Genomic DNA, 20,764 nt, shown 5'->3' on the forward strand with positions numbered 1-20,764 from the left:
ATAATTTGAGCAGAGTCTCTTTAGGTTTAATCATTAAATGTGTTTCACCTGTGGGAAAAATAATCAGGCTCATATGATTTTAAGGGAAAATGGGACGAGGAAACTTTTTATGAGGCACCAAAATGTTTGAAATATTAATATCATTTTACATAGGAACAAAGACACACCTGGCATATTGTGATTCAGATGTGTGTGTGTGTGAGCGCGTGCTTGTGTGTCTGTGTCAGAGGGAGAATATGTGTGTAGGTGTCGGCGTTGCATGGCTTAATGTAAATGCTACTGTGACTTTAAAGGGGTGTTGGTTCTCTGAGAGGTAGCAGATAGGTTTAATTTAGTCGCTAAGAACACATCGTACATATCGGAGCCTCTCCATCTTCTAACCGGTGTTGTCTACGTTGCTTTCAAGACATTCACCAGAAAAGCTGTGCGTGTCATCAGCCGCCACATCCTGCCTGGAGCGATGGGAGGTACGGTCGCCGTTATTATTTTCCTGTCGTGAGCCTATCATTATTAATTTCCGATACAGCATCTGATCAGCATATTCATTATGTTTTCTCCCGTGACAGAGGCCGAGACGCGCCAGAAATTGCTGCGCAATGTGAAGAAAGAGGTTCGCTGCATTTTATTTCCCTCTTGCTCATCACAGTTTATGTTTACTGGGCGCTGTAAGCTTAGACAATGTTTGTGTGTGTGTGTGTGTGTATGTGTGTGTGTGTGCATGTATGTGTGTGTGTGTGTGTGTGTGTGTGTGTGTGTGTGTGTGTGTGTGTGTGTGTGTGTGTGTGTGTGTGGACACCGTCCATCGGGTCTGAGCCACAGACTACGCCACAGGCCTGTTTATCATTAAATATTACCGTTAATTTTGCATCATACTGAGAGTGGATGCCTTTAAGATGAGTGAAATTATATGCAGGTCTGTTTTTCACTGCTGGCGTAAGATGATGATGACGATGGTGGTGATGATGACGATAATACTGATGGTGGTGATGATGGTTTTATATCGGGAGGGGAAACACTACAAATCTAAGGAGCCGTGTACAGATTCATTTGTTTCTATCAATGCAAAACCTGTATTTATAATCATTTCCTGGGGTAGTCTCTCTCTCTCTCTCCCTCTCTCTCTCTCTCTCTGAGGAAATCATGGTTAAACTGACATTTCTGTAACACAACATCTTATTGTTCAGAACTTAAAGGTGTGACCTTGGCATCTGTTTCATTTGACATCTTAGAATGTGCTGTAGCAAACATTCAATGCAAAAAGACCACCTCAAGCTGGGTGTTTCATCACTGAATTATGAGCCATTTGGATATTACTCTACATAGGCATTAAGGAGAGCACACTGCAGACCCTTCCAAACTGCTCAGTGACTCTGTGATTCCCCAGGGAGAGAAAGCAGGATGTTTTATTCATTGCTGAGAAAGCCGGGTACTTCCAGGTTTATATCGTGTCCATGCACCCCCTCACCTGTGACTCACTGCCTCTCAAACATCCATGACTCTGATACCAGATCCCGCAGCAAGGAGGGGCTTAAGCTGTGAAATGTAGGTTTAAAGCCCATGATGAAACTGTGGGTTTTTTGATGAACCAAAGCTGAATTGTGAACGGGGATCTCTGGGTTTTTAGCAACATCCTTTATGATTCTACTACGTACTTGTTTAGATAAGGCAGTGAATTCCCATCTTACTCTATGATAGTACTGTTACAGTCCATTATTCTCTCATTCTGAGGACACACAGCACAGAACAAAATATCAATTTCAGTCAGGTTTATGAATACATGTTGCATTGTCAGCACACATAAATACTTGGAAGAATGTGACCTCCAGAATATTAGGGTTTACAAGTAAATTTGCTAACATGTAAGCGAATAAATACACCACAGATAGATCCAAGAAACAATATCTAAATATATTATCTCTATATATCTATATCTAAAATGTTAACCTCTAAAATTGTATTCAATAACATTTTAACAGACAGAAAACAGTAATATAATGTCGTCTGTGGATCTGGAGGACTTTCAGGTCTGAGAAAACAACCCTGGTGATGTCGTCAGGGTTATCCCAGGTTTGTCTTGAGGACTACAAATTTCTGAAAGAAAGCCTGCGTTATAAGCATGTTATTAAGATGTGTGTATTGACACACGTGGGGGGGGGGTCATCCACTGCGACACCAAGTTGCATTAGGGGAAGTGCAGTAGTTTGACAAATGGGACTAAAAATCTGGATATTTTGGCCTCTGCTGCATCAATAGTGACCATTGACTATTGTTTGTGCATGAAAATACTCAGAGTCAGAAGAAAGATTTTGTCTAGCTCCTTCATCATTGCCTCTCGTTAACATGTTCCCCCATTGCTTACTCGTGTGCTTCTTGTTTTGACTCTCTGTCACCTTACGTAACTGCATCAGGCAGATTTAGTTTTGTCTCACCGTGTACCTTTCTCTCTTAGGTGAAACAAATTATGGAGGAGGCAGTAACGAGGAAATTTGTGCATGCTGACAGCAGCCACATCATATCTTTCTGTGGTAAATGTTTCTTTTTTATATATATATATTAAAGCTACTGTGATTGCATTGTGTACTAAGCTACCTTTCCTGGTCAGCTTGTTCCAAACTTAAGGTGACATGAGCAGCGCCTTGTCTGTCAGCTCTAATTTTTAACATTAACTGAAGAATGGGTATTATGGGCCACACAAGGGGCTGCTATAAAGGAGGAGAGACGAGTATATATATATATATATATTTGCCTAAAATAGTTCATCTTCACAGGACATACTGTATCCAACAGTACAGGTCACAGTATTGGTTACACATTTACATGTACTGTACAGAATGATGGCTGACATCACTTTGTGTCAAGCCCTCTCACCTCCTACGAGTTCGTCCTCACAGTGTAAAACGGTCCTTTACTGTCTGTTCAAGCAATGGAAATCTTCACGATTTATTTTCATAATGCTATTAGCCATGTCTGTTTCATGTTTAATAAGGTGGGTTGGGTGGTTTGTATTGAAGTAGACTAACACCCTTCAAAGGTGTTGATACTAACTAGGAGTGAGGCGTGTGTGATTCACATCCCTCATATCCTAGCAACAGTAGACAGCGTTGGACAGGTTTGAGTATATTTCTACTTGTGCCACCTGTGCTTGCCTTTCACATGTTTTATTGTTTTGCTTTGTTTTTTGCAAAAACTATTAAGCCTTGAGGCTTTCTCAAAGAGGAAATTGTATTGTGCTCATGAGATCAAAACAAAACTCAAAGCCAAATACATTGGCTGAATCCAAACCAAATATTGAGTAATACTCTGTGTGTTTGTGTGTGTATATAGCTGTAGTGGAGGCCTGTGTGCTTCATGGACTGAAGCGCCGTATTGCAGGCCTGCTGTGCAGTAACAAGGTTGCAGCACTCTTTATGAAGGTGGCAAAAAGCTTTTCACCTGCTGAGGAACTCTGCCACAAGGTCCAGGAGCTGGAACAGCTTATTGAAAACAGGTGAAATTTTAAATCCTGCCCATGAGAGGCCAGTGACATAGAATCAATATATGCCTTCTTTCTCTTTCAATCTTGTCTATCTTTTCTACTTTTATGTGCCATATTGCATCTTAGTGCCCCGCTGTCCTATAGCCTACATGTGTTCCATTCAAACAACCGATACAGACATCTCATCTGTCAGGTTTCCTTTCTGGTTTTCAGCAAACAGAACAATTCCTCGGTGAGTAATGACCGCAGTCGGCAATCGAAGTTGGCCAACCTCCCTCCTCAGGCACTGAAACACCTGTGGATCCGAACTGCCCTGATGGAGAAGCTCCTGGACAAGATTGTCCTGTACTTGGTAGAGAACAGCAGGTATTGTTAAACATCAATTAATGCATTTCTGTGTCTCTGACTTTAGAACACTGTCTCGTCCTTTCAGTGCCATTATTTTGCCTTCAGCAATCCCCTGTAAGAAATGATTAGTCTACTTTGCACATTCTGTTACACACACTCTACAATATGTAAACATCCCATATTGTGTGGGGTTTTTTTTACAGATCTCCTCGACAGCCATGATGTGCAAACAGGAAGTCAGCGATCATTTTAAAATCCTATAATGCTCTACATTTTCTCAATCTTGTTTCCTGCAGTGCCTTCTATGAGAAAGAAGCTATGCTGATGGATCCTGTGGATGGACCAATTCTTGCATCTCTATTGGGTATATATAAACCTCACTAATCTGCACATGGTATGACACTGTACTACACTGTAACAGCTAAACCCTTTGCCTTGCTTTACTATACTAAATTTCAGTTTATACTATCAATAATACACATTTTGAAGATATGTGTTCTACTTTAATCTTGTTTTGCAGTTGGCCCCTGTGCTTTGGAGTACACCAAAGTGAAGACTGCAGACCATTTCTGGACGGACCCATCTGCTGACGAACTCGTACAGCGACATCGTATCCACAGCGGCCACTGTCGGCAGGATTCTCCCTCCAGACGACCTGCCCTGGTTAGACAGTCAACGACTTTGTTGATTTCACTGAAACGATCACCTATAAACTACCGTATATATTATCAGATGTGTAATACTTCTGATGTCATCCTAACTCTGTATCAGATCCAGAAGAGGCAGTCCAGCGGTAGCATGGACGATCGCCCTCTCATGTGGGTGAGGGAATATGTTGAATCACTCCACCAAAACTCCAGAGCCACACTTCTGTTTGGAAAGAACAATGTCCTGGTGCAGCCAGTGAGTGTATTTCTATTTCTTAATTATACAAGTCTAGTATCTGCTTTAAGTGAGTGAATATTGATATAAGGTTGTTCACATTCTGGGGGAACTTGGTGAATCTGTTGATTCCTACTCAAGTTATCCAAACAATATTACAATCAGACACGTTGTGATTTTAAAGCTCTCATTTGTGTGTGCAGAGAGATGACATGGAGGCGATCCCAGGCTACCTTTCTCTACATCAAACTGCAGATCTTATGACACTGAAATGGACGCCCAATCAGCTGATGAATGGCAATGTGGGGGAGCTGGATTCGGAGAAAAGGTTAGTTAGAGTGATAGAAGCCGACTGAGTAAGAGTAAGATCTTGTTTTTAAACGCTGCTGAATCAATGGCTCCCATTTGCTCGTCTTTCTTTCAGTGTTTATTGGGATTATGCCATGACCATTCGTTTGGAAGAGATTGTGTATCTCCACTGTCATCAGCAAGGTACAGTAATGCCTTCTTATATTACTGTATCCCGAGGAGGAGTTTGAAGTGTTGTTTATCTTGTTTCCCACTGTTTTAACCCCTCCAGTGAACAGTGGTGGGACAGTAGTTTTGGTGAGCCAGGATGGGATCCAGAGACCTCCCCTACATTTCCCCAAAGGAGGCCACCTCCTCCAGTTTCTCACCTGCCTGGAGACCGGCCTGCTACCTCACGGACAACTGGACCCGCCCCTCTGGAATCAGAGAGGAAAGGTCAGTGGGGACAGTGGATAATGCAAGACTTCTTTATCCGTTTAAGCTCGATAACTGTTGCGATGATGCTGCATTTACCTGCAACTTTATTTGTTCTAACAATTCTTCTACTTCATGCACTGCTTATAGTTAGCTGTGCTACTGCGGCCTTTTCCATTCACAGGGAAAGGTTTTCCCCAAATTGCGAAAGAGGAGTCCACACGGCTCATGTGATTCTGTATCAGATAAGGAAGATGATGAAGCAACCGATTATGTGTTTCGGATCCTCTTTCCTGGCAATCAGATGGAGTTCAGTGAGTGTTTTTAATCTGTCTGTTTTTCCTCACTCAGATAATCTAATGAAAACTCATCATAGATTACATCTGCGATCAGCTCTTAAAACTGAACTGAATGAATTAGACAACTTCAGTTTGGATAAATCTGTTTTCCCCAGGCATACATTCACTGTACGCCTTTCTAATTCATTTTCTCTCTCTTATGTTAAATTTATACATTTATTTTCTTTTTCCTGCCTGTTTAGTGCCTGTGTGTCCATTTCGCATTATAGGAGACTTTGCATGGACATAAAGTAATTTGTCTGCCACATCTCCATCTGCATCCTCTCACTTAGTTTGTTTTTTCCCATGTTTTTTTTCTTCATTTTCTTATTTTCAGACATGCAACAATTTCATCTGTTTTTACTTTCTTATGATGTTGATAGTAGCAGAAGTAATGATTAGGGCTATTATGCTGTTCAGTGGCTCTAGAGCTGATGGACCAGGGTGTGAACATGTGGCAACCAACCCCCAGGAAGTCTTCGTGCTCCTCTTGCTCACAAAATGGCTCTTCTGATGGCTCTCTGCCTAATGGCTGTAATCAAGAGAGGTAATTATTTCCCAGGGACAGGCTCAAATCTATATTCAGATTATTCTACTTGACTAAGTTTTCCATTTTCCCATTCTACCAGGGCTCCCTTAAAGCTCCTCTGTGACACCATGAAGTACCAGATAATCTCCCGTGCTTTCTACGGATGTGAGTACAAACAACTGAAGGTTAACTTTGATTGATTTGGAAATAATTTCATTCAAATTGATTGTTTCTTGGTGAAACAACAGTTCTCATCAATATGAAAATGTTTTTCTTTCCTCTCCAGGGCTTGCATACTGCCGTCATCTGTCAACAGTCCGTACCCACCTCTCTGCTCTGGTGAACACCAGCATAGTTGACCCTGATGTGCCCTGTGATGCCCAAGGAGGTCTCTCTGTGGAGGTGTGGGGCAGGTTCCTCAAGGACAGCTCTGTAAGAATCACACCTGAGCAACAGGCCATAAAATATATTTTTTGTTTGTAGTTATTTGAATGGTTCTTATTGAGTGTGTGATTTCAGTGTGAACTAATAAATAATTAATGTATTTTTGTTCAGGCCTATGAGGAGAAGGAGATACACAGGCTTGTGTATTTTGGTGGTGTGGCCCCTTCACTACGCAAAGAGGTCTGGCCCTTCCTGTTGGGACACTACCAGTTCACCATGACTCAGAAATCCAGGCTGGAGGTATTTCGATATTCTGTCAGACTGGCAAAGTATGGTAGTGTGTAATATATACAAATACATGTTGACACCGTTGAATATGTCACAGTCTTTGTTTACACAAAGTTCCTGTGTCAGATTGATGAGCAGATGCGGATCATGTATGAGCAGACTCTGAGGGAGTGGCAGGGCTGTGAGGCCATTGTCCGTCAGAGGGAGAGAGAGAAACATGCTGAGGCTCTTGCCAGATGTTCGTCCGGAGCCAGTGTGGAGAGAGGACCAGTGCAGCGGGACTCCACCATCAGTACAGATGCAAGTTTGATGTTTTAGCATAAAAATGTGCCGCGTTATGTAACTATTATCAAAATAGACGCAACATGAAAGGGAACATTTTATAGTAATATGATTATTAAATTTATAAGTAACTTGGCTGACAGTTCTGCTGCTATTTGTCTCTTGTGTTATGCTTTTTCCACCGCAGTCGTCTCTGAGTAGCAGCTCAGATCAACAGAACACCCACTCACAGAGTGATTCCAGCAGTAGCGCACAGGTAGTTTTTCATAAGCATGAACATCTACAATAATAATAGATCAATCCAGTGTTTTTGCATGTTTTAGCCCAATTATTACAATTGATTTGTAGTTAACAAGTTCCATTTTCCACAGCATCTATTACATTTTAGAATGGCAGCCGTTGGCCTCCATTAATTTTAAAACACTATTAAAATTGATCCACTGAAACTTTCTTGCAATAGGTAAATAATCAGTGTTATTTACCTGTTGTATTATTATTAGTATTAGTGAACAAAACCGATAAAGGTGCTAGCTGAAATGCCAGAGGTTCACCAAAGTCCAGTCGTCAGTTGATGATGAGATATTTCTCCGGATAAGTAAAGCCGTTGACCTGCAGGTGGTGCCAGAGGAAAAGTCCGGGGCTCACCTACATTATTAGTTGTCATCATCTGGGAACATGAATGTCTGTTCAATATGTTGTAGGAATCCATTAAGTAGTTGCTGAGATATTTCAGTCTAGGACAAAGTAGTGGACTGACCTAAGAACCGACCAACCAACTGATATTGCCATCTCTAGAGCCAATCTAATAGAGAGGTTGAAAAGTTTCCTCTCCAATGTTCCAAATGTTCATTGTGATGGATTACACATTACATCCTATGCATGTTTCAAATCTCAAAGTGATTTTATCTGGAAATGAAATGAATGGAACCCAAACGCTGCCCTGCTTGGTTGGTCGGGAATTTTTCAGCAGTAATGTAGAGTGATTGTGATTTGTACACTAATGGGCTAACACGTGCAAAAATTCTGGTGTAATCCCTCAACATTAGTCCATCACAGTGCTGTTGAAATGTGCTGCATGTTCACCACTTTTCTTTGGTTACCAGTTATTTGGATCAGTCGAGGCAGTGGATCAGATTGAGTCTGGGCCCAGGCCTGAGGAAGGAGAAGTCAAGCACAGCAGTCCAGTGAAGGATATATCAAATGGTACTGCGGACTCGCTACAACTTCCCTCCCTAAACCCCTCCTCTCCAGATCTGTCAAATCAACATCCAGGTTCAGAAAATAGTCCTCCTGTAACAGAGTCAACTGTTGGACCTTCAACATCTCAGCCATCAGCTGAAGCATCAGAAGTCTTGAATGAGAAAATTACAACTGGATCACAGCCAGAAGGAACAGATGTTATGGACCCAGCAGCCAAGGACAAGATTTCAGAGACGGAAAAGATGGAGACAGTTTCAGAACATGAGGCAGCTGGGGAAACTGGAAGCAGTAGGTCAAAAGAGACATCTGAAGCTGAAGAAAAACCTGAAGAGGAAGAAAAAGATATAACAACAAATGAACAATCTAAAGATTTAAAAGAGGTAGACACAAATATGAATATAAGATCTGCTCCAGAGAACACTAATGTTCTAAAGCTGGAAAAAGAGATTCATAATGAATATTTCCAGGCACCTCCACTTGGGCAGACCTTGACTTTTCAAGTCCACAAGAGCAAAGACTTGGAAATGGAGCCATTATCTCCACCTACAGCAGAAAAAGATACTAATCATCAAATTGAGATTTCTGTAAAACCTGAAACGCCTTCTGAAAAGAACACATCACAAATGATCAAGAGCTGTGCCACAGAGTCAGAAAGAAAGGAAGCTGAAGCAACAGTTTGTGACTTGGCTGAAACCAAAAAGGACAAAGCTGCAGAAATTCCCTTTGATAAACCTGGTGCAAATTCACCAGTCAGACAAGTATTGAACGCTCTCCAATCAGCGTCGAGGGGGAGCCTTTCATTATCGCCCCATTCTCGGCAGTCTCCGGACACGGCGGATTCAGATGACTCTCCATCTGCCCTGGAAATGGAGGACATTCCTGCAGGGATAACATGTGTGAACTCTGAGGATATTAAGGCCAGGCCTTTGGCAGGCCTTGCCGCACCACCAATCTCCCTGGCACAAAGAGAGAAGATGGCATCCGAGGGCCTTGTCCTAGATCACCATCTGGACACAGCTTGTAACACCAGTCCTGAGGGCACCGACCTGGGCCTCTCTGAAGATGAGCCTGAGATGGAGAATGTGCTCACTGAACCAGAGTCCGGAGATGTGGGAGGAGACACCAAACATGATGAATCCTCGGAGGGACAAACCTATTCTGTAAGCATCACGCGTGACAAACAGGCATACTTCTTCTTTTTTTATTCGTAGACATATACTAACTGAATTCATATTATTTTTTTTTAGCAAGAAATACTGGACATGTACTTGATCAACTTACATCGCATTGACAAAGATGTCCGACGTTGCGACAGAACATATTGGTACTTCACTCCTGAGAACCTGGAGAAGCTGCGTAACATCATGTGCAGGTAAATGTGTCGCCAATGCGAAATATATCTGAGGTTTGTTTGTGAGAGAAACCAACACTATGATAAAAATCTTGTCTTCGTAGTTACGTGTGGCAGCATCTGGATACAGGTTACGTCCAGGGCATGTGTGACCTGCTGGCTCCTCTACTGGTTATCCTGGACGATGGTCAGTGAAACTTATGTGCAAACTCTGTCTATCAGCTTTGCAGAAGCTGCAAGAAGCGGCTTGTTAAAAGTGTGTGTGTGTGCCTGCGTGTGTGTGTGTGTGTGTGTGTGTGTGTGTGTTTGTGCTTCCCAGAGGTCATGGCTTTCAGCTGCTTCACTGAACTGATGAAGAGGATGAACCAGAATTTTCCTCACGGAGGTGCCATGGACTCTCACTTTGCCAATATGCGTTCTCTCATCCAGGTATGTACATGTATACGAACAAATGCATATTAATGCATATTCAAACAAGCTGGAGGGTAATGATTACATTTTGTTTTTATACCTTCAGATCCTGGACTCTGAGCTGTTTGAACTGATGCAGCAGAATGGAGACTATACCCACTTCTACTTCTGCTATCGCTGGTTTCTACTGGACTTCAAAAGAGGTAAATGCGGGCATCATGATTATTTGCTTACATCACTCACATTAAATCACGCACACAACATGATGCTGCATATAATCAGAGTTCTTGCTGGTTTTTTTCGAACAGAAATGGTGTATGATGATGTGTTCTCTGTGTGGGAAACCATCTGGGCCGCCAAGCACACCTCCTCCGAGCACTTTGTGCTCTTCATTGCTCTGGCACTTGTGGAGATGTATAGAGACATCATCCTAGAAAATAACATGGACTTCACAGACATCATCAAGTTCTTCAATGGTAAGAGGAGATGATAAATACACATGCTACAATATAGTGAAAGTAGTACTGAAAAACTATTACCAGATCTTATTCAGAAATACACCAGGATGATAATAATAATAATAATAAGAAGAATTAAAACTAATAACCAGTTGAAGCAAAGTAAACCATTTGGTTAAGATGATATTTCAGCTGATAATGTAGAGCCATCTCAAAATAGACATCAAATGTCTACATAACCTTTTCTTGTCAAATGCACTAATTTACCCTGTATTAAGGAATTATTATTATTATTATTATTATTATTAAGTCACAATGATTTTCAAATTCTCTTCTCAGAAATGGCAGAGCGACACAACGTCCCCCAAGTCCTGATGATGGCTCGAGACTTGGTCCACAAAGTTCAGACTCTCATAGAAAACAAGTGATGCACGATGCTGCTGTAAAACTCCGATGATCATAGATTGTTTCAGGATACTGACACAACCACATGAAAGTCATGTATTCAAGAGGAAAGGAATTGATGTAAATGAAATGCATTGGTAAGTGCGGGAAAGATAATAAAACTGCTCATTATTCTAAGATCATATAACAACTTATCTCCACTTGCCCCTTTCTTTAGTCAGGAGATGCAAGTATTGCCAGTACATTTATTTTAAAAGTGTTATTGTTCAACTAGTGAATGTACCCTTGTTGAAACTGCTTCAGGATGTTATTTATTTTTGCCTTAAACTTAGCTATTTTTTCAGGGATACAGCAACCAAATTTTTCACTGTATTGTTATTCTTAAAAGTTAATTTTGTTAAGTTATACCTACCATACTTCATACCATCTTGCGATACACTTGAATATATTTTAAGTATTATTATTTTTGCTGAAATTGTAGCTGCCATGGTTGAACATCTTGTGATACACTTGAATATGTTCAGTATTAATATCTGGCTTTATTAGATGATTTGGTTTCGTAAACATTAGAGGTACTGCCGACCAAGCTGTGGTTGGTTAATTCTAGATTGTGTCAAAGTAGCATGTGTGGTCACTGGTTTGCTTCTTGAGGACCTCCTGCAGGCCTTTCTGAGGCTTGATGGCTCTCTTTCTGTGTTTGCCTCTGATGCACACAAGCTAGCAGGATATTCTGCCACCTTTCCACTGAAACATGTAAACTCTGTGCAGTCCGGCATGATTGCACATAGTTTACATACACAGTATTACCATTTCCTCCGTCCCCCCAGTTCTCATACTGTGTGCTCCTTCCGTCTTGCACCTCCTCTATGCATCTGATGGTTTATTTTGAGCTGATAGTGGTACACTCGGTGGCATGCAGTAAAGGCAGTGTGGTTCCTTTGGGCTCTGCACTTCCCTCTTTTACTTTCCCCCTGAAGAGTTGCATAGTTTTCTGCCTCAGTCCTGCCCTGCAGATCTACAGTTGGTTGCCTTGTCTTTCACACCCTCTGGTCAGCTCCTTCTAAATGCCAAGGCTGGCAACAACATTCACAGTAATTGTTACCATTTCCTGGGGTAACTGTGCATTTCTCTTCACTATTACCTCAAGATTTCCATGATCGTACCTGTTAAAAAAACGGTTACCTTCCATTTATGGCTGATACCAGAATCCCATTCACAGGTCCACTTTGGCCATTTCTTGTGCACCTTCCTCAGTTACATTTTGTGCCCTGTACAGTTATTTTTTACCCGGAAAGGCCCTTCCACGCTGATGGGTTTACCTATTTCATTTATTCATTTGAAAGGACAGTCAAGTTGTGCTCAGCCTGCTCAATTGGCTCTGGTGCCCTCCATTTCCTTGGAGAGCTCACTTCTTGGCCAGACAGTAATGGTCACCAGATTTACTGCTGCCCACCTCTTGGCTTGAGTGAACGCATTAACTCCACACTCAAGAGTTTCTGTTTGTTTCACTGTGCACCGTGCTGCTCAGACTGTCATAACTTGCTGCTTGGAAAATGTGATCTTGATAAAAAAAACCCTTGTCAGGGTTTCACAGCCTTGTAAGCACTGGAAGTATTACATTTAAGGGTCACTTCAGTGATAGCTATTTAGTGGTATGTAGCTATGGATATAATCTTTGTTGTATGTGTGTACGTTTTGAGATATGCACCATTGAATCTTCTGCCCCCAACCTAAGACATTGGAGGTGAACGGAATTTTCAAATGTTGAAAATTTCATACAACCTTTAATGGCAATGAGTCTTTATATTGAGACTATCTCATAGAAAGCAATCGCAGTGAAATCCCAGTAACGTGAATCTAATCTGTTTGTCAGAAATTTCACATATTTAGAGATATCTCAAAATATCAGCAGGTGAAAATATATATCTACCAGTCTACACACCAACAGAGATAAGTCAGAAAATATATTTTATTGCTGCCACTCACGGTTGCAAAATAGCCAAAGCACACCCATGTTTGGTTCACTGTGGCTTAAATTCCACTGCTTTGATATCACTGCTAACGTGTCTCCACGTGATCTTCAAAAACATGCCTGAGTATTGCTGTTTGTGTATTGCTGTGTGTGTTGTCAGAAGATTTACTGTATACAATGTGTTAAAAAGGAACGGACTTATTGTACAAAAAAAAAACCAAGCTAGTACATATTTATTAAATGCAATACAATGTCTGTACAGTATATGGGCTTTATCTGATTATAATGAACAGAAAGATAAAAGTATGCCATTGGAAATAAATATATTTTTATTTTCTGTGTCTTCTCAAATTGTCACCTGGTATAATTAATTTGTTGTGTATTAAAAAAATATTATATTTTGCATCCCATGTGCCTCGTGTATCCTTCCAGAAAATGTTTGAACACTTCACAATTTTATAAGTAACGAAAAATACAGTTACACACTAATTTCAAACTGTCTCATATAAAAGTGATATGTAAGAATACAGATGCTGCATCCATCCAGAACACTAAGCATCAACCATATTAAATATCTTTGCTCCCTACATCTTTGAAAGGCCGGGTCATTTCTGGTCTTTAAAGAATTGGTTCAGAATTGTCACTCACATTCCCATATTTACATTATAAAAGTTTTTGGTGTCTATTTGTTTCTCTTCTCTATACCGGCCATGAAGAGATAAAGTATTTTTAAAAAAAAGTTGGATAAATCAAGTGTATATTTCCGAAGTTCACCACAGCTCAGAAAGATCGTCTGGCAAAACACAAAGGAGGAATTTCACAGCCTCATACTAGCTTCGACTGAACTTAAGAACCTTTTCATGATGCATGTGCACATGTTAGCATTGGTTTTATTCAAATTTGAACTCAGGGCTTGAACCACTGAAGTTTCACCATCTAGTGAGCCTGTTAGTAGCAGACATATTAGACATATTCATATTCACCGCCATGAAGACAGAAGAGGGTGGGAAACCTACATTTTGACCACATTTCATTACATCAAGGTTGAATACATTTCAGGATTCACTGTAGCCTATACTCATAGAATATTATCAGGGGATATTTGACAGCTTATTAATATTTATCAAAATTCTAGTAAATCATTTGACTATTTGAAAATATAATTAGGCTTTTTTCACAGACAACATATTGACATGTCAGAGTGGGATGTCACAGGTGTAAATAATAAAATTAACGACAGCTGCTTCAGGCCTCTGGTATCGTGCATGCTTACTGGGACACCTGAGTAGGATGGAGTCATAATTAATGTTATTAGTAACACCTGTGCTGTTCCAATTATGCCAAGTTAAAATGTCTGCTGTGAAAAAGGGGCCACTATAGCGCAATGGGAATTTTTAGAGCAAGTTGTGTTTGGTTAGAACTTGCAAACATCATTTGACATAAGCAGTGTGGGCTTCAATGATTTGGCAAGCAATGAGTTGTCTCGTTCTAACTGTAAAAGCTAGTGTTATACAGTAGACAGGGATCCCAAGCAGAGTATCCTGGGACATTTAGCATCAGTGTCGACATGCCAGTTAACTATCTGCTACTCTATGATGAATAAAGTAATGATCTATTGAAACCAAATTTTTGGGCAAGGAATGAAACAATCACAGTAAAAGTTTGCATTTTATTGGTAAAGAAAAAACCAAAAACAACATTAGAGATGCATACAAATTATAGTCCACCTACAGGCCACCTCGGTCAGAGGTTCACACATCATTTAAAAAAATAATCTGACAAGTGAGGCTCACAGTCAACGTGTCACTAGTCTAAAAGGCTCACTAATTTGACATGTTTTCAGTAAGAGGATGATATTGACTAGCTTCACAGGTTCTTAAATTGGCAAAAACTTCATACTTAAAGCTACAAAAATGTGACACAAAAAGAAAAATTTTGTCAAGAGTTTAAAAAGCAGTATGACCTTTAGCCTGATAGCTGCAGAACTGTGTAATTAGTTTTGGACAATATAACATTATGTCTTTGTACTGGTTCCTGTCAAAGTCTGACAGTACAACCCAGGATTTCTTTATAAAAGAAACCTCAAATGTTATTGAATGATCAAATACAGTTATCTCACCAAGGGGAAAAAAAATAATAAAAATCTTCAATTCTGTATCGAGATAACACAAATGTTTAAAGAATAAAGAAAAAAACATTTTTAAGGCTGTGGGAGGGAGCAGGGTGTTCAGGAGATTCTGACCATGGAATGTATGTAGCAAGAAGTAACAATGGTGTATCCTACGAGGAGGCCTGGGGTTTAAAAAAAATAAAATTAAAAGTAAAATTACAAAACATTTTCCCCAATTCCTCTATAAATGACGGGCCTTTCTACCGATAATGACGTGGCGGTGGGCTATGGTGCTGTGGGGGGTGCCTCCTGGGGGGTGGACTATGGCGCGACATAGCGTGGCGTGGAGGCGACTGGTAGCGTGGAGGGGGAGATCCTCTGTTATGGTAGGGAGGTGAATAGCGGCCTCTGGATCTGGAGCGGGAACGCGACCGACCCCAGTTGGGAGTGCCCCTCTCCTCATAGACACGGATGTAGGCAGTCTCACCCTACAAAGAGGAAAAAAACATAACATTGGTTGTTCTTTAACCATTTAAAAGGACAGTTAAGTCTCATCATCACTGGCACTCACTTGATGTGAACGGAACTCGGTCCGATCCAGTCTGCGTAAAGCGTACTCCATGTCCTCTCTACGGAGAAATTCCACCACACCCTCTCCGTCTCGTTGCACATCTGCAAAACAAACATCTCCTGCCTCACGCATATGATCCTTCAGATCCTGCCAGCTCCCGGTTGGTGGCAACCCTGAAATGGGAAAAAGACAAATGTGATGGGGACAGAAGTTATTTCCCTGCTTTAATTTACTTTTTTTTTTAAAAAAAAACCTAAAATCATTGCAGGGACAGGTTTAATATTTTGTCCAAAGCTTGAACTCACTGAGCTAAACAAAACATTTTAAATAGATTTTATGAAGTCTGAGCTTAACAGCAACTGAAATTTAAAAGCTAGATTTAAATAGTTTGGCTGTGTCTCATGACAGTACTCTCTGGGAAAATTGTAGTTTTCTTATCTCACAAAGTGCTTACGTACACGGCCTTTAATCACTGACATTTTTCTTCCAATATAGTTATTCATAGTTACACTCAATGTTTAATGTTAAACCAAGAGTTGGAGCTACTCAATGGACAACCACGTTCATTTTTAACAGTAAAATGAGTATTAATTTTACTTTTGAAACTCCTGAGAGGTATAATTCTAACCACTTTGCCAATCAATATCCTGTGTATGGTGCACACTTTGACTGAGGAAATCTAACTGTTGCAGATGAAAGAAGCAAATATAAAAATAATTTAAATTAAATTGTTGGGTGGCTATTTCAGATAACCTACATTTTTTCAGACCAGAAACCCACTGTGTTGTACTTCCTGAAATCTGCTCTAGCATGACTGCTCAAATCAGGAAGCTATATAAACCTAAGATTTTATGGGGTTATTCTTAGATAAGCAGTCCAATTCTAACAGTTTGTAAAAACATGCTTGTATAAACATGAGATAAATTTAGCACATAACAAATAATTAATGATAGACAATGACAAAATGACACCTACCAGTCACTATAGTTGGTGTTTGGGATTATGCAGCCAACATGATCGGTTTCAGTTTACCGTTTTGTTTTTCATGACTTAAGGAGCTGACTTGACCTCATCCACTTAGTCCCTTTGACCTCCAGTCCGCCATGAGAGAGAGAGAAACATATCTGCCTACGACTCATGACGTCCTCTACTAGTCCCCTTGTCCTCCAATCCGCCATGAGAGAGAGAGAGAGAAACATATCTGCCTAATACTCAAGAGGTCCTCTACTAGTCTCCTTGTCCTCCAATCCGCCACAAGCAAGAGAGAAACGTATCTGCCTATGACTCATGACGTCTTCTACTAGGCCCCTTGTCCTCCAATCCGCCACAAGCAAGAGAGAAACGTATCTGCCTATGACTCATGACGTCTTCTACTAGGCCCCTTGTCCTCCAATCCGCCACAAGCAAGAGAGAAACGTATCTGCCTATGACTCATGACGTCTTCTACTAGGCCCCTTGTCCTCCAATCCGCCATGAGAGAGAGAGAGAGAGAAACATATCTGCCTACGACTCTGACGTCCACTTTCCTACCAGTCCCTTTGACTTCCAGGTGGCAGTGAAAGACAAATATTAACTGCCTATGACTCATGACGTCCACCTACCAGTCACTATGACGCGGAATTCAGATCTTCGAGTTGGGGGTCCAAATCTTCCCCTAGGTCCTCCTCCTCCTCCTCCTCCACCACCTCCCATTGGACCAAATTTAGCTCCAGAGGATCGAGGATACTCTACACGAAGCTTGGAGTCTCCATATCCATATCCATTCCTTCCATAGACAGCATCATCCGCATCCCTAAGAGAAGAGAGCAAAGAACTCCTTACCAAAGTACGCCTGTTTCACAAGCGGACATTGACCTGGAAATGCAGTCTCCATCCATTCCCTGCTGGCAGTCACTGGAGACGGTATTATACCACAGAAATTATGGTATCCAACAAGGGGAATCTGATTCGACTTGGCAAAGACCATCCCAAAAACTCACCGTGGGTCTTCAAAACGGACGAAGGCAAAAGGGATAGTGCCTCTATTGTTCTTCAATTCAATTTCACGGATTTTTCCATATTTATAGAAGAGATCCTCAATGTCTCTCTCCTGGACATCCACGGGAAGGTTCCCCACGTAGATCCGGCCATCTGACATGGTGGTTGATTGAATGGCACTGCTGACACAGAATGGGGGCACCTGCAGACTTTAAGATCACTTCGTGTTTTCACAAATAGCTGTGGGAGTGGTCCTTATCCTAATCCTAGTCCCAATCCAAAATTTAGTCCATCCGTCTGCAATTTCTTAATTTAGACAAAAACACAACTTTAAATGAGGGATGCAGCCATCATAGTAGTAAATGATGAGTTCAAGACAAATGGCACAGGACCTCCGATCCAAGCCTGAAAACTTTAAAACACAGGGTAATGAACGTTCAACAACCAAAATGCCATATAACATTAAACAACAGCCCTAATGTTACCTTCGATTTTAATATTTTAATTAACACATCTCTGATAATGTCTCCAACAAATAAACATTTTTAACTTTAACAAACCTAGCATTTATTACAGGGCTGTTTTCTTGGAGTGTATTACAATTTGCCGTTTTTTTTAAGTTGTATATAATATTACGGCCAGAGAATGAGTAAATATATATTAATAATCGTGGTGAATGCCATTCAAAGTTATTACTTTTGCATAACGTTAGTATTTTTTTTTTTCTGGATAAACCAGATGATAAACCGACCAAACCTGTTTGCCACCTGTTATCTGAACATTGATGTTAACAGATGGCTAATTAATTTTAATATTAACATTAACTACTGGTTAACAAATTCATTCAAACATTAGTTTTAAAGCAGAAAATAAGGTGGATGCAAAACATTGGCTTTTTACCGTAGCCCATGGCTAAACTGGCCCGCAGATGACCAGCTAACGCTAGCTACCCTCGTTTACGATGGCTTGCTTGCTTTACAAGCGGGTTCTCTACCGCAACTCTTTGGTAAGCCACCATGCAACAGAAATAATTTAATCCGTCGATTCATCTTGATATTTGCAGCTTAAAACTGATAGCTAACTTATGACCGTGCTATGCACTCCAGCCTTTACGATATGAGTTCGGTCTCTTTGTTGATATGTAAGGTCAGCAAGTCGTGCTAACGAGCGTCTGTCACGGCTAAAATGAACCGATATTTCTCACACTCGAAAATACTAGTATTTGGGAAAGTTGCATTCAATGCATGTAGTAAATAAAAAATAAATACTTAATAAAAAAACGTGATATTACCTTTCAAAGCAAGTAAGGGCACCTCTTTGTAGATTTAATGATACTGATTAGCACGCCGTGCTACTTCCGTGTTAGTTAGCAACATTAGCAAGCAGCTCGGTGTCTTCTTCTACTTCAGATTTCCGGCAGACCAGTGCTAGTTAGTTATTTGCTGCCCCCCGGCGGTAGGAAAGGGAACATAGGCGTTCCAGGTTTCGGTATCCCAAATTCTGATAATGCTGTTAACAAGTAGGTCTTGACACTTTAGATTGGCTGTATAAAAAAACAGTTTTAAAATAGACTGAATGTCCCATTTGCCTCTGTGGTGTATGTGGAGCAGTGTTTTTGTCATTCAATGTAGCTTGGCAGCATGACTCCATTTAATCAAGCTGCTTTTTCTCGTCTTAAAATTCAGATGGTTTGATGCTCTTCTCCTATTGTCTTTTGCACAAAATCCCTCCCAAGACTCTCTATCCCTCTCTTGGCCTCTCTGTTGGCTCCATCCAGTCCTGGTTGTTTTTCTGTGGTCGTTTTAGGGACGAGGTCTCTGGATGGTTTGTTGTGTAACCAATTATATAATACTGTCTTCAAGCCACTGACACTGTTTAACTCTTTTTATTTAGTGTATTGAGTATGCTTCATTGAGGAAACAATTTGGAGTCCCCTGATTGAGAAACACGTTATTCATAAAGGCAAGGGAATACTTTGTGCGGACAATGCTGACAATATAGCTATATGTTTACACTGAAGCAGGGAAGTGTGACCTGAATGAAATACAATATGATCATAATATATACAATTCTGAATGCAAAAGGCCAGGTAACATACTATGCAAGTTCAAGAAAGAATGCTGCAAATATAATGACCAAACTTGTGGATAAACTGAACAACATGGGGTGAAATACTGTAGTTGCTTCTACATATACAGTAGGTCCTATGTTGTTCTGTTTATATATGCTGCCTCTTGGGCACGTGATTAGCAATTATAGTTGCATCTCTTATCATTTTTATGCCACTGACATACAGTTGTGTCTCCTTTAAGCCTAATGAGAGTAAACAATTGTTCATTTTAAATGAGTGTTTGGATGAAGATTTGGATGGCTGACAGCTGCTCTCAGTGAAATGCAAATAAGGCAGAAGTTCTTCTAATTGCTCCTGAAAAACTAATTCCAAACATAAAGTAGTATCTTCTTATCTTCTTATCTTCTACTTATCTTCAACATAACCATAGAAGTTTAAGAATTGTGTTTAATGGTATGAGGAGTGTTGCTGCTGAGACAGACTCCTCTGACATCTCTGTGGTCAGCGCTACTCTTCCTCCTTTTGCTTGTGATGACGAGGTCAAATGCCGAGAGATAAACGAAGACGAGATAAAGAATAAATAAAGAATAAATAAAGAATACTGCTGTATTGATATCTTTATGAAGCAGCTGAATTTTTATTCAGCCACTCCATTTTATTTTAATTGCTTTTTATTGGCCCATTTCCCCATCTGTGTTTGGAACTTTTGTTCTTTTTTATAGATGTGAAGCACTTTGATTTCGTATCTGTGAAAGGTGCTATACAAATGAGCTTTACTTACTGTCTTACATTCAATATAGAGTAGACATACTGCAATACAATGCGATTACTACCCATGTGAAAAATGTAATGTTCATTTTTGTGTGGAGGGGCATTACATTTTATTGAAAGGATCAGGGTCCTACAGGAGAGACAAAATATTAATCAGAAACATTTATTCATATCCAGAGGTTTCATTTAAAATCCTGATGGAGAGCCCAAATTTCCAA

The 20,764-nt window shown here is 40.4% G+C and overlaps 2 protein-coding genes across 7 annotated transcripts; one reads left to right on the top strand and one right to left on the bottom strand.

Moving 5' to 3' along the window:
• Positions 1-295: 295 nt before the first annotated feature.
• sgsm1b (small G protein signaling modulator 1b) lies at positions 296-13,451 on the top strand. Of its 2 annotated transcripts, XM_023419664.2 has the most exons (25): positions 296-467; positions 567-610; positions 2,450-2,525; positions 3,325-3,487; positions 3,689-3,841; positions 4,120-4,187; positions 4,344-4,486; positions 4,595-4,726; positions 4,909-5,033; positions 5,130-5,197; positions 5,286-5,449; positions 5,613-5,742; positions 6,187-6,313; positions 6,396-6,460; positions 6,582-6,727; positions 6,851-6,979; positions 7,094-7,267; positions 7,437-7,505; positions 8,353-9,609; positions 9,697-9,821; positions 9,905-9,987; positions 10,120-10,229; positions 10,318-10,414; positions 10,520-10,687; positions 11,009-13,451. In XM_023419664.2, exons 1-25 carry the CDS (start codon positions 461-463, stop codon positions 11,095-11,097), a joined length of 3,912 nt encoding a protein of 1,303 aa, XP_023275432.1. In that variant the 5' UTR covers positions 296-460; the 3' UTR covers positions 11,098-13,451. The 2 variants fall into 2 exon arrangements, with proteins under 2 accessions (XP_023275432.1, XP_023275431.1); XM_023419663.2 differs by lacking the exon at positions 296-467 and having other exon boundaries at positions 548-610.
• A 1,244-nt stretch (positions 13,452-14,695) lies between these two features.
• Positions 14,696-19,132, bottom strand: srsf9 (serine and arginine rich splicing factor 9). 5 transcript variants are annotated; one of them, XM_023419653.2, is made up of 5 exons: positions 18,996-19,132; positions 17,707-18,010; positions 17,329-17,519; positions 15,728-15,900; positions 14,696-15,644 (listed from the first exon to the last, which is right to left on the bottom strand). In XM_023419653.2, the coding sequence occupies exons 2-5, from the start codon at positions 17,862-17,864 to the stop codon at positions 15,417-15,419; spliced, it is 750 nt and encodes a 249-aa protein (XP_023275421.1). In that variant the 5' UTR covers positions 17,865-18,010; positions 18,996-19,132; the 3' UTR covers positions 14,696-15,416. The 5 variants fall into 5 exon arrangements, with proteins under 5 accessions (XP_023275421.1, XP_023275420.1, XP_023275422.1 ...); XM_023419652.2 differs by having other exon boundaries at positions 17,707-18,116; XM_023419654.2 differs by having other exon boundaries at positions 17,707-17,883; positions 18,996-19,131.
• Between the last annotated feature and the right edge of the window lie 1,632 nt (positions 19,133-20,764).

This window comes from Seriola lalandi, unplaced genomic scaffold, assembly GCF_002814215.2.
Source record: "Seriola lalandi dorsalis isolate HSWRI2012SDOR001 ecotype SW California unplaced genomic scaffold, Sedor1 jcf7180002054606, whole genome shotgun sequence".
Classification (NCBI taxonomy): domain Eukaryota; kingdom Metazoa; phylum Chordata; class Actinopteri; order Carangiformes; family Carangidae; genus Seriola; species Seriola lalandi.

Bases quoted from the DNA above. Each gene is read 5' to 3' on its own strand.
- sgsm1b (XM_023419663.2), top strand. From the start codon at position 548: ATGTTTTCTCCCGTGACAGAGGCCGAGACGCGCCAGAAATTGCTGCGC. The intron at 6,461-6,581 runs GTGAGTACAAAC...TTTCCTCTCCAG, and splicing joins CTCCCGTGCTTTCTACGGAT to GGCTTGCATACTGCCGTCAT. The intron at 6,728-6,850 runs GTAAGAATCACA...ATTTTTGTTCAG, and splicing joins GGTTCCTCAAGGACAGCTCT to GCCTATGAGGAGAAGGAGAT.
- srsf9 (XM_023419653.2), bottom strand. From the start codon at position 17,864: ATGTCAGATGGCCGGATCTACGTGGGGAACCTTCCCGTGGATGTCCAG. The intron at 17,520-17,706 runs GTGAGTTTTTGG...CTCTTCTCTTAG, and splicing joins GTCCGTTTTGAAGACCCACG to GGATGCGGATGATGCTGTCT. The intron at 15,645-15,727 runs GTGAGTGCCAGT...TCCTCTTTGTAG, and splicing joins CCGAGTTCCGTTCACATCAA to GGTGAGACTGCCTACATCCG.